The sequence below is a fragment of the Neomonachus schauinslandi genome, chromosome 6 (genome assembly GCF_002201575.2).
Source record: "Neomonachus schauinslandi chromosome 6, ASM220157v2, whole genome shotgun sequence".
Lineage (NCBI taxonomy): Eukaryota > Metazoa > Chordata > Mammalia > Carnivora > Phocidae > Neomonachus > Neomonachus schauinslandi.
Window position 1 is genome coordinate 100,725,128 of NC_058408.1, and position 17,575 is coordinate 100,742,702.

Genomic DNA, 17,575 nt, shown 5'->3' on the forward strand with positions numbered 1-17,575 from the left:
GTATGACAAACTTTATTTTATTTATTTTTATTTATTTATTTATTTTTAAAGATTTTATTTATTCATTTGACAGAGAGAGACACAGCGAGAGAGAGAACACAAGCAGGGGGAGTGGGAGAGGGAGAAGCAGGCCCTCCGCCAAGCAGGGAGCCCGATGTGGGGCTCAATCCCAGGACCCTGGGATCATGACCTGAGCCGAAGGCAGACGCTTAACGACTGAGCCACCCAGGCGCCCCTATTTTATTTTTTGAAGATTTTTATTTATTTGAGAGAGAGGGAGAGAGAGAGCACATGAGATGGAGAGGGTCAGAGGGAGAAGCAGACTCCCCACCGAGGAAGGAGCCCGATGTGGGACTCGATCCTGGGACTCCAGGGTCATGACCTGAGCTGAAGGCAGTCGCTTAACCAACTAAGTCACCCAGACGTCCAGACAAACTTTATTTTAATAAATGTATATAACAAATACACATGTAAACTCAAAATTTATGAGCCAACTCTATAGCAACAGGTATCATCTTTTTCTTATAAACAGGAGAATGTTGAGCCCATTCTTATTTTAGAGATGAAGAAATGATCAGAGATATCAAATGAGCATCAGAGGAACCAAAACAAGACTAAATGCCACAGTCTTCCATGAAACAACTCTTATCTCAATGAAAAGGTATATGCTCTTCAAAGCTACTAGAAGCGGGGGAGGGGTGTGGCGCCTGCCTGGCTCAGTCGTAGAGCATGCAACTCCTGACCTGGGGTTGTAAATTCAAGCCCCATTTTGAGTGCAGAGATTATTTAAAAATACAATCTTTAAAAAAAAAAAAAAAAAGTACTAGTCGGGAACTCACCTAAGTAGGGGTAATAAATGCAGAGTACTCCTGGAAAATGCCTAAAAGCTTTAATGGTCTCTTAGTACTTACTTACTCTTTTATGCTGTGCTTATTCCCCTGCTGTTGTCAGAACGCGGGAAAGCAATGTCACTATGGAATCACCCTGAAAACAGGAAGGAAGTACTCTGGACTGATTAAGGCCAGCATGACATTCATAGTGGCCAATCTCATTCCAGTTGAGTTAAAGTAATCATTCTCCAATATTTGTTCCCTGTCAGCTCAAGTTAGGAACTAAAGAAAAGTGAGAAAGTGTACACACACATAAACACACACACAGAAAAAAAGGCTAACAATACAAACTGCTTGTCACATACCAAATATTTGTAACATTTCAAAAAATATATAACCACGGAGCTTCAATAAGTTGGTATTTACAAGGTAAAATAATTTCAAAACTTACCAGCACCCCAGCCCCAAATTTACCAGCCCACATTGAAACTTCACTGTTCCTGATCTTCTCCTACCCTACCCTCCACTGAGAACGAAATCATCTTGCTATGTAATGCTAAGAGAAAAAAAAATATTCTGAGGGCTTCCTAATTTTATATATATATAGTAATTATATATATATATACATATATAGTATTTGACTTATTATGTGTCTTTGTTCAAGCACATAAATGCCAAGTTAATCACTTAAAAATGGGTTATATAATTCTATGCTGTCTACCCGTATTTTCCAGTCTGAACCTACTCACCTTTGTAGCCTCCTTTTAAAAAAGTTGTTTTGAGTAGAGTTGACACAATGTTACATTAGTCTCGGGTGTATAACACAATGATTCAACTTCTCTATACCTTATGCCATGTTGCAGTCTCCTTCTTAAATAATCAATTTTATCAATTCTCATTCCTGGTTCCACACAAGTACTTGGATTCTAATACTTCTATATCTGTGTATCTATATTTCACTATATTCTAACATAGAAGACCCAGCTTGAGGGGCACCTGGGTGGCTCAGCTGGTTAAGTGTCCGACTCTTGATCTCAGCTCAGGTCTTGATCTCAGGGTTGTGAGTTCAAGCCCCATGTTAGGCTCCACCATACTTAAAAAAAAAAAAAAGAAAAAAGATCTAGAGAGGTTCACTTGCCCAAGTCTACACAGATTGAGGAACCCACAATCACACCCAGGTTCATCTGTTTCAAGAACCAAAGATATTAACCACTGTTCTATTCCATTCCATATGCTTTTATTCCTCTCTTCTTACATGATTGGGAAAACACAGCATGGACAGACATCCATATGCATAAAAATGAAGAGCTGCAGGCAGAGGGAGAGGGAGAAGCAGGCTCTCCACCGAGCAGGGAGCCCGATGCAGGGCTCGATCCCAGGACCCTGGGATCATGACCTGAGCTGAAGGCAGACACTTAACTAGCTGAGCCACCCAGGCACCCCCTGGGTATTTACTTTAAAGAAGGGAAAACTATGCTCGCATAAAAACCTATACATAAATGTTTACAGCAATTTCATTCATAATTGCCCCAAACTGGAAAGAACCCAAATGTCCTCCACTGGGTGGATGCCCAAGCAAACTGAGGTGCATCCAAACAGTGATACTACTCAGCAACAAAAAGGAACACACTACTGATATACACAACAGCTTGGCTGAATCTCAAAGGCATGATGCTGAATGAAAGAAGCCAGTTTCAAAAGATTACATACTACATGATTCCATTTATAGGACATCCTCAGAAAGACCAAACTGTAGTGACCGAAAGAGATCAGTGATTGCCAGCGTTTGGGGTAGGGAAGAGGTTACTGTAAAGGGATAGCATGAGGGAGTTTTGTGGGGTAGTCAAACTGTTCTATATCCTGACTGTAGTAGTTGGTTACAAAAATCTATACACATCCCATGTGGCACCTGGCTGGCTCAGTTGGTATAGCATGCAACTCTTGATCTCAAGGTTATGAGTTCGAGCCCCACACTGGGTGTAGAGATCACTTAAAAATAAAACATTAAAAGAAAAATCTAAACACATCCCCAAAAAGTCCATTTTAGTGCATGATAATTTTTAAGGTAAAATAAAAGATTCTTTAATTCTTCTGCAGATAACTGTTTTAATAGGGGCTAAAAAAAGTTACAACCTTACCTCTTGTTATATATCAAAATACATTCCAAAGAAACTAAAAAGTTAAATGTAAATTATGAAGTAATACTGATCCTCTTAATATATATGAAGCTCTGACAAATAAAAAAATGAACACTTTCAGAGAAAAATGCACCAAGACATGAAGAAACAAGAATTAAATATATGAAAAAATCTTATCTCACCAATAATCAAATAAATGAACAATCAAGCAATGAGCTAATATTTTTTGTCAACTGGATTACAAAAACACAAAACCTTAAAAGAATAATAACACCAATAATGGCAAGGGTGGGAAAAGGAACCAAAAGAAAACTACAGTTTGACATGTTAAGTGTTATTACATTTCCTGAAGGTAATTTGGAATATATGTCAAAACCCTCAACTCACACACACATACTCTTTTTCCATTTTCAGGAATTTACTAAGAAACTAATTAGACTAGTACAGAAAAATGTATGCAGAAGAAGAGTCATAACATCATTATTTATAATAATGAAAAACAAATAATTTAAAAAGATAAAATAAATTATTATCCTATGACGTGGGAAACAAAGACAAGAGAAAAATTAAATTTCCTTACTACTTACAGCCCATTGATAAATCCTTCAAACAGGCAGAGTGACATTCCTTTAGGTACTCAAGCTACCTTGATGTGATACTTTGCTAAGGGCAAAAGGCAATCTTAGCTTAACATTATCCCAACCCCCCAGGATCCTGTAAGTCTACTTTAACACATAAAATTCCTTTAGAAACTTCCTTTATCTCTATCCCCCAAGATATATGTTAGCAATCATCCCCCAAGCATACAACCCATACTTCTGAAGGGTCTCATGACTAGGGTTTTACTAGACAGTAATAAATGGCCTTTTCCTAATAACAGCTAGCCTTTGAGGTCCTGGAAACCTTGCTCCCAAAATTCCTTAAGAGACTTACGCTATCCCTAACCCCCTCCCAACTTGAAAGTATATAATCAGCCACTCCTCATGACCCCGGTACAGCTCTTTCTGCCCATGGGTCCTGTCCCCATGCTGTAATAAAACCACCCTTTTGCACCCAAGATGTCTCAAGAATACTTTCTTGGGGGCCGCCTGGGTGGCTCAGCTGGTTAAGCGACTGCCTTCGGCTCAGATCATGATCCTGGAGTCCCGGGATCAAGTCCCGCATAGAGCTCCCTGCTCAGCAGGGAGTCTGCTTCTCCCTCTGACCCTCCTCTCCCTCTCATGCTCTCTGTCTCTCATTCTCTCTCTCTCAAATCAATAAATAAAATCTAAAAAAAAATTCAAAAAAAGAGTACTTTCTTGACTATTGGCTCCAAACCCTACCACTTCAAACCACATCCTTATATATCCATATAATAGAATACTAAGCAGTCATTAAAAATCAAGTTATCTGAACTGTTAATTGAAATAAGATTATGTTATTTTAGTCATGACTGCTATAACTTCCTTCCTGTCTCCAAAGCAAAAGGAAAGATTTCTGTTCAATGACAAAACAATGATCATGGAATAATGCAAAATTTCAAAGAAAGCAGGATATAAAAGCATATATAAGCCAAATTCTATTTTTTTAAACATCTGTGCATGTGCCACAATATTATCTCTCAGTGGTGAGATTATGGGTGACTTTTTATTCATCTTTTCTTTATTTTCTAAACTTTCTATAAAACACATATATTAAAAGAAGAAAAAACAAAAAAACATATATTACGTTCATAAATTTTTTTAAATCAATGTTTCTTTAAATCGCCCAAAATTATATCCAAAAGAAGTTTTCAAACTTGTTTTCTAAGGGGTTCCTGGGTGGCTCAGTTGGTTCGGCATCTGACTTCAGCTTAGGATATGATCTCAGGCTCCTGGGATCGAGCCCCACATCGGGCTCCCTGCTCAACAGAGTCTGCTTCTCCCTCTCCCTCTGCCCCTCCCCATGCTCATGCTCTCCTTCTCGCTCTCAAATAAATAAATCTTTAAAAAACAAACAAACAAAAAAAAACTTGTTTTCTAATCTAGATTATCTGCTGTTATCCTGGTCACAAGCATTTCACTGTTACATAAGAATGAGAATTCTATGTGCAAATTTCTTCTAGTTACTAATCCCAAATAAGCCATTACCATCCAGGGCAGAAGATCTACAGATAATGGATTCTCATTAACATTGCCACCCCACAAGGTGCAGAACATTATGTATATTAGGATAATACTTTTATGTTTTAAAGAATATTTCAGTAATACATAGAGGCTTATGTGCCAATATGTCTATACTTCTTTTTTCAGTTTAGAATCATAAGAAAGCATCAGAAATGGTTACCTTTTTTGGTGGGAGAAGAAATGCATATCTTTCTACTGTTTGAATTATGAACCACCATTTTTGTACTTTTTCTTTACTTTTTAACTTTTTGTTTTGTTTTGTTTGCTGCTTACCATGGAGCACTTCTCCAGTACTTCCTCCTGGAACTTCAGGAATCGCTCCTGAACCTCAGCTTCATTGAGGAAAAAGGCAAGGAAGTGAGTGAAGGGTTGCTTTCTTCTAAAAGTGAGCAAAAGAACATCAATCCGAGTTCGAGCTGAAATTACACCACTTCGATGCTGGCCAGTGATTACTGCAAGCAAAAAAAAAAAAAGGAGGGGAGGGATGTTTAACACAACCATCCAGTGCTTGTAAGGTAAGTGGCCTTAATACTATCATCTCTGCAGAGCTCGAACAGTCCTGAATGAGTACATAATGTCTGAACAAGGTACAGTACCAAGGGTAAGAAAATTACTAATGAATTCAATCTAAGCAGAATGAGGTTTAAAAACAGAATATCCTTGGGGTGCCTGGGTGGCTTAGTCAGTAATCGTCCAACCCTAGATTTACACTCAGATCTCAAGATTGTAAGATCGAGCCCCGCTTGTCGGGCTCGTGCTGGGCATGGAGCCTGCGTAAGATTCTCTCTTCCAGGCACCTGGGTGGCTCAGTTGGTTAAGCGACTGCCTTCGGCTCAGGTCATGATCCTGGAGTCCCTGGATCGAGTCCCACATCGGGCTCCCTGCTCAGCAGGGAGTCTGCTTCTCCCTCTGACCCTCCCCCCCTCTCATGTGCTCTCTCTCATTCTCTCTGTCTCAAATAAATAAATAAAATCTTTAAAAAAAAAAAAAGATTCTCTCTTCCTCTCCCTCTGCTGCTCCCCGTTTGTGCGTGCGCGCTCTCTCTCCCTCTCTCTCTGTCAAATAAATAAACAAATCAATCAATCTTAAAAAAAAAAAAAAAAGACCACCTCATGAAGTAGAAAAATGAGTTAAAAAAAGCTGTATAGCTTCATAGCAAACCCTCATACCTTGCAGGTGGGAATGTAAAATGGTGCAGCAGCTATGGAAAAGTATGGCTGTTCCTTAAAAAGTTACAAGGAGAACTACCATATGTAAAAAGTTACAACGAGAACTACCATCTGACCAGCAATTCCACTCCTAGATAGAAATCCAAAATAAGTAAAAGCAGGGCGCCTGGGTGGCTCAGTCTTTAAGCGTCTGCCTTCGGCTCCGGTCATGATCCCAAGGTCCTGGGATCAAGTCCCACATCGGGCTCCCTGCTCAGCAGGAAGCCTGCTTCTCCCTCTCCCACTCCCCCTGCTTGTGTTCCTGCCCTCGCTATCTCTGTCAAAAAAAAAAAAAAAGAAGTAAAAGCAGGTATTCAAGGGGTGCCTGGTGGCTCAGTCAGTCAGATCACACTCTTGATTTGGGGGTCATGAGTTTGAGCCCCACATTAGGGGTAGAGTTTACTTCAAAGAAAAAAAAAGAATAGATTTTTAAAAATAATATGAAATAGGGCGCCTGGGTGGCTCAGTCATTAAGCGTCTGCCTTCAGCTCAGGTCATGATCCCAGGGTCCTGGGATTGAACCCCGCATCAGGCTCCCTGCTCGGCGGGGAGCCTGCTTCTCCCTCTCCCACTCCCCCTGCTTGTGTTCCTCTCTCGCTGTGTCTGTCTCTCTGTCAAGTAAACAAATACAATCTTTAAAAATAATAATAATAATAATAATATGAAATACAAGAAAAAATCCTGAAAAAATTTTTTTAAAAAACAAAACCCAAGTGTCCAAAAAAAAACTCGTACATGAAGGTTCAGAGCAGCTCTAGTCGCAATACCAAAAGGTGGAAACAACGCAGGTGTCCAACAGATAAATGGATAAACAAAATGTCCCATCTCCATACAATGGAATAGTATTCAGCTCCCCCCAAAAAGAGAATGAAGTACAGATACATGCAAAAATATCAATGAATCTTGAAAACATCACACTCAGTGGAAGACACCAGATAGAAAATGCCACTATATGCTTCCATTTAAGAAAGTAGCCAGAACAGGCAAATGCAGAGGGACAGAAAGTAGATTAGTGATAGGCAAGGACTGGGGAGGTACGGAGGAATGGGACTGGGAAGTGACTGCTTAATAGGTATGAGGTATCCTCCCTTTTGGGAGGATAAAAATGTTCTGAAACTAGATAGTAGTGATGATTACACAACACTGTAAATGTACTAAATGCCACTCAATTCAACACTTTAAAATGGTCCAAATGGGAGGTCCAAGGCTGGCTCAGTCAGTAGAGCATGTCACTCTTGATCTGGAGGTCATGAGTTTGAGCCTCACATTAGGTGTAGAGTTCACATAAAGAAAAAATTGTCAAAATGGTAAACTTTATGTTGTGTATATATTAACTACACACAAAAAAAGTATGAACACTACATCACATAGAAATTCAAGCAACAATAAAAAGTTAAGAGCAATAAATGGAACTTTCTGTCATGTCAATTTTACCTCAATTTAAAAGAAGACTGTGGCAGGACGCCTGGGTGGCTCAGTCATTAAGTGTCTGCCTTCAGCTCAGGTCATGATCCCAGGGTCCTGGGATCGAGCCCTGCATCAGGCTCCCTGCTCGGTGGGAGCCCTGCTTCTACCCCTCCCACTCCCCCGCTTGTGTTCCTGCTCTCTCTATCTCTGTCTGTCAAATAAATAAATAAACTCTTCAAAAAAAAAGAAGACGACTGTGGCAGCATTAGAGATTGGCTACCGTGAAAAACTAAAAGCGAGTCTACTACAATATATATAATCCTATAATATATGTATGAAAACAGAAAATTAAAGTAAAATGCTTATCTATACATTATATGGGTGGATACCAAATGTCCATGTTTTGGCATTAATTTGGCCTTCTCTGATCTGGGCTATGCCTTTATGTATAAATGAAAGGGGGTACGGCACAAAGCATAGCCCACTGTCTGCAAAGAAACAAAATCATTTAGGGATTACACAATCTCAACGTAAGCAGAGATTAAACCTCTAGGTCGTAGAACTGACAGGGCTTGGTTCAAAACAGCAACTAAGGAAAGGTGCAAAAGATATGAACAACGAACAAAATTGGCATTTCAACAGACCATTTATTAAAACTGTGAAAGACAGACTTATGAATATGATATAAAATATTGAAGTATTAACTGTAATAGTAGCAAAATCGGCTCTGTGCTTTAAAGACCACAAAGTTTGTCCTTCCACCCAACTACAGAGATTAAATAATTCTATTTGTTTATCCTAATACTCTCCATTAAAGCACGTGAAATTTTCTGTAAAAACAACCTTTCTATTCCTCAGTAAGAATGAAAGTATCACACCCATTTTACTACAAGGAAACAAGACAGACATTTCTAGGAAAAGAAGTAGATTCTGAATGAATGGGTTAACAGAAAGCCTGAGAACAATTTGCCTAAGTCAAAAATTGATAAAAGTGATAGCTGAAAAATGTAAGTAGACATATGGTGTTCTCTAATGGCATCATTTATATTATCAGACAGAATACTCAGAGAATCCAAAAGACTCAATGCTCAGTGAAGGGAAGTATCCATAACAGGTACTCAAATACTGTGCTAGAGAAATGCTGATAAAGGAGGGTTTGAAGGCAAACTGGGACAAAATTAAAGGAAAGTAAAAATTATCTCTGCCAAAGACCAAAAATTTGGTGAAAAACTAAATGGAAAAGGAGCAGAAAGGAAGGAAGCTTAAAACTCATGTTTGGGGCGCCTGGATGGCTCAGTCCTTAAGCGTCTGCCTTCAGCTCAGGTCGTGATCCCAGGGTCCTGGGATCGAGCCCCGCACTGGGCTCCCTACTCAGCGGGAAGCCTGCTTCTCCCTCTCCTACTCCCCCTGCTTGTGTTCCCTCTCTTGCTGTGTCTCTCTCTGTCAAATAAATAAAATCTTAAAAAAAACCCTCAAGTTTAACTTGCCTTGTCTCCCCATCCTACTGTTTAAAAAAAAAAAAAAAAATACAGATGCACCTGGGTGGCCCAGTCGGTTAAGCGACTGCCTTAGGCTCAGGTCATGATCCCAGGGTCCTGGAATGGAGCCCCGCATCGGGCTCCCTGCTCAGCAGGAGGCCTGCTTCTCCCTCTCCCATTCCCCCTGCTTGTGTTCCCTCTCTCGTTATCTCTCTCTCTCTGTCAATTAAATAAATAAATAAAATCTTAAAAAAAAAAAAACTCATGTTTTATGTTTTATTTCTGTAAAAGTCAGGTACAAAATGCTTAATCTATTCTTTTTCATTAAGAAGGTGGTTTCATCTCTGTAACACAGTGAACCAAAAAGGGCCCTCACTGAAAGGTCCTCAGCCTCATTTCCAGAAAAGATTCAAAGTTAATCAATTAATGACTAAAGAGCAAATACAATGAGGTTAGAAATATTCTACAAACACTAATATCTGAGAAGACCAGAATTTGCATGGCAAGTGGTCTAGGGACTGTAACAAGGGACAGATAGGAAAAAGAGAATTAAAGGCATTGACATTAAACTTTTAAAAAACAATTCTCTAACTATAATAACAATATCATTTTGAAAGCACCTTCCAATATCCCATTACCTGAGACTTCAAAACAGACTAGATGACCAGATCCTTGTTGAGAGGACAAATTAAAGCCTACTACATCATTTCCTTCTTTAGTAGCTCTAACTTGGGAGAAGCAAAAGAAAATGAATAAATGACAGCAAATACCACAACCGGTCTTAGTCTCACATTACAACTCAATTCACTCTAACCAATAAATTTGATTTTGCTGTACTTTACTTCCCTACAAGACCAATAGGCCCATTTATCCTCTTGTTTTTCAATTAAATTAGTTCCACTGAATTCTTACTTTTAACGATATGACTGACACACTGGGTTTCACACTGAAATATTTGTATTTTCTAAGTCAAAATGGAATCTTTACAACCCACCTACCCTTTTCTGGATATGTTTTGGAATGACTCCGGCATCTTAAAATGGCTAAGATCTCCACATTTATAGCATGTTATAATTTTACTGCAATAAAAATTATTATAGGGGCGCCTGGGTGGCTCAGTCATTGGGCGTCTGCCTTCGGCTCGGGTCGTGATCCCAGGGTCCTGGGATCGAGCCCCGCATCGGGCTCCCTGCTCAGCGGGAAGCCTGCTTCTCCCTCTCCCACTCGCCCCTGCTTGTGTTCCCTCTCTCGATCAAATAAATAAAATCTTAAAAAAAAATTTAAAATAAATAAAATAAAAATTATTATAGTTACTATATGGATAGAAAAAATGAGGAATATATTCAACTGTTAATAGTGATCATGTCTGCAATTCATATTACAAGACTTCCCTTTATACTTCACATATAATTTCTGTAAGCTTTTGTTTTTTTTTGAAAGCATGTATTAATTTATAATCAGGAAAAAACTAGGTAATGAAATAAACTTTACTGCAATTATAAAATTACTTCAATATTTGTAGCTTGAACTTTTTTTTTTTTTTAAAGATTTTATTTATTCATTTGAGAGAGAGACAAAGACAGAGAGCAGAAGCAGAGGAAGAAGGAGAAGCAGACTCTCCACTGAGCCGGAAGCCCGACATGGGGCTCAATCCCAGGACCCTGAGATCATGACCTGAGCCAAAGGCAGATGCTTAACTGACTAAGCCACCCAAGTGCCCCGTAGCTTGAACTTTAAAACTTAAGGAAAGACCTGGGTTTTTCTATCTGTAATTCTAAAGAGCTGAATATTTTATTGAAATTCCTTCAAAAATGTCATTAAAGTTCTCATATTAGTGTCTGCTGATGCTACCAAAGGGCTGGGGAAAACTCTAGCATTTGCTGCCCAACACAGGAGTCCACATGCAACCAGTTAAATGAAAAGTTAAATGAATTAGAAAGAAATGGGATTAAAAGTTCAGTTCCCCAGTCACACTAGCCACATTTCCAGTACTCACGATCACACGTGCTAGTGACTCCCGCACTGGACAGTGGAGGTAGAGAACATTCCCATCATCACAGAAAGTCCTTTTGGGCAGTACTGCTCTACACTCACCTGCATCGTATCTGTTGTGATGACTGTTCTTACAGAGCACAAAATGAGAAGAACACTAGTAATTTTTTTCCCCTAAAACTTAATAAAACCTATGGGTGTTTATAAAAAATGTATTATTGGAGGCTGCTGCACTTACTTGACTTTGAAAGAGTCCTATCGTTTTAGAATGAGTTTCTTTTTTTTTGTTGTTTGTTAAATTTTGTCCCTACAGTGCCCTTCACTCAAAGCCATCTTACAACACAAGCCTGTGCCCTGGGTTCACAATGATGCTTGGTACAGATCCTTTCTGACTTGATTTATACTGAACTATTTTTCCTCGCTTGAGCAGTTACTTGATTCAGGTTATTTTAATTGTTACTTTTATAATATCCTTCCCAGCCTACAAAGCAAGGTAAAAACAAGAGAACCCTTCTGGAAAGGGCTGAACTTTATTGCAAATCTGCTGACCTCACTGGTTTTCTCTAATTCTAACTTGAAACAATTCACAAACTCCATTTCAAGCTGGTAAAGCATGAAATTATTCTCCTAATACACAACAAAATCTGGTAGCTTTATAACATCAGTACACAGTGAAGTAAAAAAGTGAAGGCCCAGATACTCAGTCAAGATAAGGTTGTATAACTACATCTTTCTTCATTTGGGAGACTGATACTGATATATTATAAAAAGGCCAACTGCTGCAGAACCCCACAAAGAATACAGTCACTATTCAATCCTACCCAGGGACACTAAAAAAAAAAAAAAAAAGAATACAATCACTAAATACCTCCATTGGGTCACACTAGTCCATACTCAAGCAAAAGTGATTGCAAATATAACTTATATATACCAAGTCTCACCAATTTCTCCTTCTTGTCCAGGCTTAGGAATGCTAATAGATGTTTTGGTTTCCACTTCTAGTTTCTTCCTAGTGTCCCCTCTTTTGCCAACTATATGCCTATAATATAAAGAAAAATTAATTAATGGAAGGACATTAAGTCAAATGTACCAGAATAAAGAATTCCATCATGTTTAAATCATATGTGGCCACAGATACTCCCTTACAGAAAAGTGCTTCAGTAAGGCTTAATATTTGTAGAGAAATTACAAGTTGTATAGCTTTATAGAATGTGCTGCATTGCACTCATGGGCAAAATGAGGCCCTACAGTCAATTTAATGAATAAACAGAAATAACCATGCCATGCCCAACACCTGTCTGCTCTTCAATATTAGATTCAAAACATGGGTCTGCAGTTCATTGAAAAGAAAGCTGGCATTGTCTCAAAAGGCACTTCTAGCAACCAGTGGGTCTACAGTTTGGGGAAAACGTTGTCCTTTAGAGAGCAAATTAACTATATTAGGAGTTCATTGTAAAAGAATTATCCTTGATTAATAAAATAAGGGTAAAAAGCTTAGCAAAGAGACGAATCCATCATTTAGGAGAGATTATCCAGAATACCTTCAAAAGCAAAAAGAGAAAACAGGTAACCCTCAAGCTGAATTCAGCAATACATGTTTTGTTCAGGAGATTTCACCTAAAAATTGGGAAATTTCACCTAAAAATATAGATTTCCAGGTTCTTTGGAAAAATTAGAAGATCTGACAACCCATGGCAATAATGGGCTGGAGCTTACTCTCGTCCCTAAAAATGGAACATGAGCTTATCACAATCCCTATCACTCCCTACTCCGTTTCATCTACTCTGCTTCAACCATCTAGTGACTCCTTTACATTAATTGTCTGGGCCTCCTGGAATAAATAACTCTGACAATCCAAGGTTATCTTCTGGAACCCACAGTAATAATATGTGTTAAAGTAAATGAGACTACTGGATCCCAAGGGAAAAGTTTCAGAGTGTAGAGAGCACTAAAGACTCAAAGACAGAATTACAAAGAGAAAAAAATTCCCCATCACCAACAGTATTTTGGCTTCTATGATTTCAATTACAGTGCCCAAGAATACGGGTGACTAGGTCTAAAACTGTGCATTTGTTTCTACCTGGAATAACCAGCCCAATTATTTCCATTAAGATCTACTGTAGTAAGCCAGGTTAAAAAAAAAAAAAAAAAAAACAGAAAACAAGATGTTTAGAAGAGGACTGAAACGCCACAATTTCCCTGTAGTTTTTCTCTGTGTTGCACTCTGTGTTGGCACCCACTTTGTCAGGCTTTTGTCTTTCCAGGCCTTATCAATAAGGGCTACTTTCACCCAGGCTACTGTTGGTTAGCATGTGGCTAATAGAGAAGCCTCTTACAAAAAGCAGCTGGCTTGGAGTGCCCCGCTGGCTCAGTCCGTAGAGCATGCAACTCTTGATCTGGGGGTTGTGAACTCAAGCCCCACGTTGGAGTGTAGAGATTACTTAAAAATAAGATGTTTAAAAACACACACAAACAAAAGTAGCTGGCTCAATGTGTTATTAACAGTCTAGGCATTTTTTTTTTTTTTAAAGATTTTATTTATTTGAGAGAGAGAATGAGAGAGAGAGAGAGAGCACATGAGAGGGGGGAGGGTCAGAGGGAGAAGCAGACTCCCTGCTGAGCAGGGAGCCCGATGTGGGACTCAATCCCGGGACTCCAGGATCATGACCTGAGCTGAAGGCAGTCGCTCAACCAACTGAGCCACCCAGGCGCCCCCAGTCTAAGCATTTTAAAAAGGAAGTGGTTGAAGTTAAAGAAGTTTTAGACTCAAGTCTTGAGCAAGTCATCTAACCGCTCTAAACCTATTTCTTCACTTTCAAAAATGGAGTGAATAATACCTAAGTATAATAAACTTGTGAGGATTAAACGTGATCATATATAAAAGGGCTTTCCTGTGACTGGCACGTAGCTCAGTATGGTCCATACCATCCTCATTAAGCCCATAATGGCATCCTTCCAATTTAGAGCATAGCCAGATTCAAAAGAGGTTTACCTGGGGAGTCTAAAACATTCACTACAATAATAAGAGACACACCGTGAAAAGGTGACTCCTTTATTAAACATATAAGTAGAAATTCCTACCAGATCGAGTAGTTCTCAATCTTGGCTACCCACTTGAATCACCTGGGGGGCTTCAAAAACTAATGATGCCTCAGTCCAGCTCCCAGAGATTCTGATTTAATTGGTCTGGGGTGCACCCAAGTATAGGGAGTTTTAAAAGCTCCCCAGGTGATTCTAATGTGCACCTGATGTCGAGAACTAATATATTACATCTAGTCCATGGACAGGTGTTACAACCATTAGGATTTTATCATAAATTAGTTTGGTCAAGTAATTTCTTCCTTGATCCAAATGAACCTACGGAAATGATTAATAAGAAAGAAATCTTCCTGGGGCACCTGGGGGGCTCAGTCGTTAAGCGTCTGCCTTCGGCTCAGGTCATGATCCCAGGGTCCTGGGATCGAGCCCCACATCCGGCTCCCTGCTCTGCAGGAAGCCTGCTTCTCCCTCTCCCACTCCCCCTGCTTGTGTTCCCTCTCTCGCTGTCTCTCTCTGTCAAATAAATAAATAAAATCTTTAAAAAAAAAAAAAAGAAAGAAATCTTCCTAGTAAATACTGTCTATTAATTACAATTGAACAGAACCAATACCTAATCTAACATGCAAGTCATCTAGAATACAATGAATACTTAAAATATATAGAATTCAGAAGATCATCAAGTTGGAATCAGACATCTAAGGAATTTTTACACACCTTAGTGGTGGCAAATATACACATTAAGGAAAATGGTTACACAGATTTCATCAGGAAATGGAACCATGACTTTCTAAAATCTTGTTTCTTGGAAGAAAATGTCACTGGAACCTTAAAGGAAAATGAGCTGTCAGATTTAGCATTTGGTTTCCCATCTGGCCACATTCCAAGAGAAGAATTTCATCCTTAATAGGTGTTTCAGAATATTTTCAAGATTGGTGAAAATAAAATGATTTGCTTCGTGGAGCTTAAAGGTATATGATTTCATATTTGCAGATCTCCTTTCACAGAGGAGCTTGAACACTTAATTAACCTTGTACAACACAGAAAAACAATTTACACAACTCCTAGACCAGCCTATCTCCAGAGGTGTAAACCTAAAAGAAGCCAGTTAGCCACATAAGCTATGTTTGGTTTTTTTTTAAAGATTTTATTATTCATTTGAGACAGAGAGATACAGAAAGAGAGCATGATCAGGGGGAGAGGCAGAGAGAGAGGAAGACTTGGGGCCTGACCCCAGGACCTGGAGATCATGACCTGAGCCGAAGGCAGACGATAAGCTAACCATGTTAGTGGTGAGACAGAATGTGGGCAAGCAAGCAAGCAAGCAAGCAAGCACCGACTGAAGTGAGCAAAAAGTTTCCAAGCAAATTCATAATGACAACCTTGGAGAAAGCATACCAGTCTTTGACAAACATTGGAGATTAATGGAACACATTCCTGCCTTCCAGAAGTCTCCCATCTTGTGAAGAAGACATCCACTAGTATGCAAATAAGTGTAAATACATGGCTGAAAAATTCTACAAAGGAAAGGTACAGGATGTTATGAAAACATATGGTAGTCAGTGTGGTTGGAAGGGATGATGATGTCAAAGCAAGGCTCTCTAAGGAAGAAGAATATAACTAGGTAAGGAAGAGAGATTATAAGGCAAAGGAAACAGCATATGCCAAAGCTCTATGGCAGGAAGGAACAAAGCACACTTCAGGAACTGAAGAAAACTAGCTAGGCTTAAGTGCAAAACCAGAAAAAGAGTGGTATGAGTTATGACTGAAAAATACAGGGCTGCCTAAGTCACATTCAAGATTCCATCATTCCAATGGAACAGAATTCCATCTTCAATGGAAGGATGTTGACAGATTTAAGCAGAGGTAGTAATCACATTTGCCTTTTAGAAAGATCATCCTACCCTCAATGTGAAGAACTGATTGGGAGGAGAACAATAATCAATGTGGACAGCCTAGTAAGGAGGCTATATGAAGTAATCCACAGAAGATGCAGCAGGGTGCTGGTCTTTCAGTAAAGAATAAGACCAATGGTAGATTCAAAAGATATTTAAGAGGCAAACTCAACAGGACTTGGTGATACATTTGGAATGGTGAAATTGATCCATAATCAGTCCTTAGAAATTCTAGGACATAAAACACTAAATTGTTTTGTCATTAGTAATTAAGCACTGCAGTAAGTATGGAAAAGAGTCAGCTTCCTGCTGAGTTTCCTGGAAGTGTGTCCCATGAAGCTGGGGGGTGGGGGGGGCCTCACTCACTTGTAGAGCAAACTGGGGGCCTTCACGGTACACCGGAAACCTTGCTGGGTCTGCACCACCTCGTAGGCATCACAGGGCTCCTCTGCACACTCCACAAAGCCTGCAGAGAAACCATAACACCTCCTCACAGCTGCTGCTCTGTGGACAACAGTCTTACAGCCCAACACTTTATATTGCAGAACACTGCTCTGACAGTCCTTCCAACCTGCTCTTAGAAGAAAATTAAAAAACACATGACTAGGGGTGCCTGGGTGGCTCAGTCATTAGGTGTCTGCCTTCAGCTCAGGTCATGATCCCAGAGTCCTGGGTTCGAGCCCCGCATCGGGCTCCCTGCTCAGCCGGAAGCCTGCTTCTCCCTCTCCCACTCCCCCTGCTTGTGTTCCCTCTCTCACTGTGTCTCTGTCAAATAAATAAATAAAATCTTAAAAATAAAAAAAAGAACCTTGGAAAGATAGTATATACATACCACTATTTAACTGTTTTCTCCCAAAACGCTAAGACACAATAAAAATTTTTTTCTATTTTTTCATAAAAATGTAATTCACATAACATCCTCTTACAGTGTGCACGTAAGCAGTTTTTAGTAGTAAGACGCAAAATTACTTCAGTGAATGAGACAGGAATGGTAGCGGGAGAACTTACTCCATTCCACCAGGCGAAGAGACAGGAGGGTCAAGTAAAGAAGGTCAAGTCCCCAAGGCTGAAGGGAAACAATGGGGAAAACCAGAAGGAAGACAAAACCCAAGGCTGAGGGCATGATGGAAGAACTTATAAACCAAAAGGAAAAGGAAGCAGAGAATCTGAAAGGCCCTATTTATGCCTTAAACCCAAGCCCAAGTTAATTGGCTTGAAAATATTCATAATCCATCCCCACTGTTTAGCTTACTTCTTAAAATTATCCCTATGTAATAATAAAGTTATGTCAGTTGTATATTTGGAACTGCCTATATGAGTGCAAAGAAGAGACAAATAACAACATTAACAGTATTAACGGTTAATATTTTGGGGCACTGAACAAAATACATATTTCATTTATTTCAACAATTTATATATATTATTTCACAACTTTACAGACAAAGGA

The 17,575-nt window shown here is 39.3% G+C and overlaps 1 protein-coding gene across 3 annotated transcripts in view; it reads right to left on the bottom strand.

The window, feature by feature from the left end:
• ASCC1 (activating signal cointegrator 1 complex subunit 1) overlaps positions 1 to 17,575 on the bottom strand; it is a 107,367-nt gene that overhangs the window by 87,214 nt on the left and 2,578 nt on the right. For 2 of the 3 annotated variants that reach the window (XM_021699625.1, XM_021699627.1), the window contains exons 3-5: positions 16,495 to 16,594; positions 12,139 to 12,236; positions 5,386 to 5,564 (exon numbers count right to left, since the gene is read on the bottom strand). In XM_021699625.1, coding sequence (XP_021555300.1) covers positions 5,386 to 5,564; positions 12,139 to 12,236; positions 16,495 to 16,594 — 377 coding nt within the window. The remainder of the gene's footprint in view (positions 1 to 5,385; positions 5,565 to 12,138; positions 12,237 to 16,494; positions 16,595 to 17,575) is intronic. The other variant, XM_021699626.1, reaches the window with a different exon arrangement.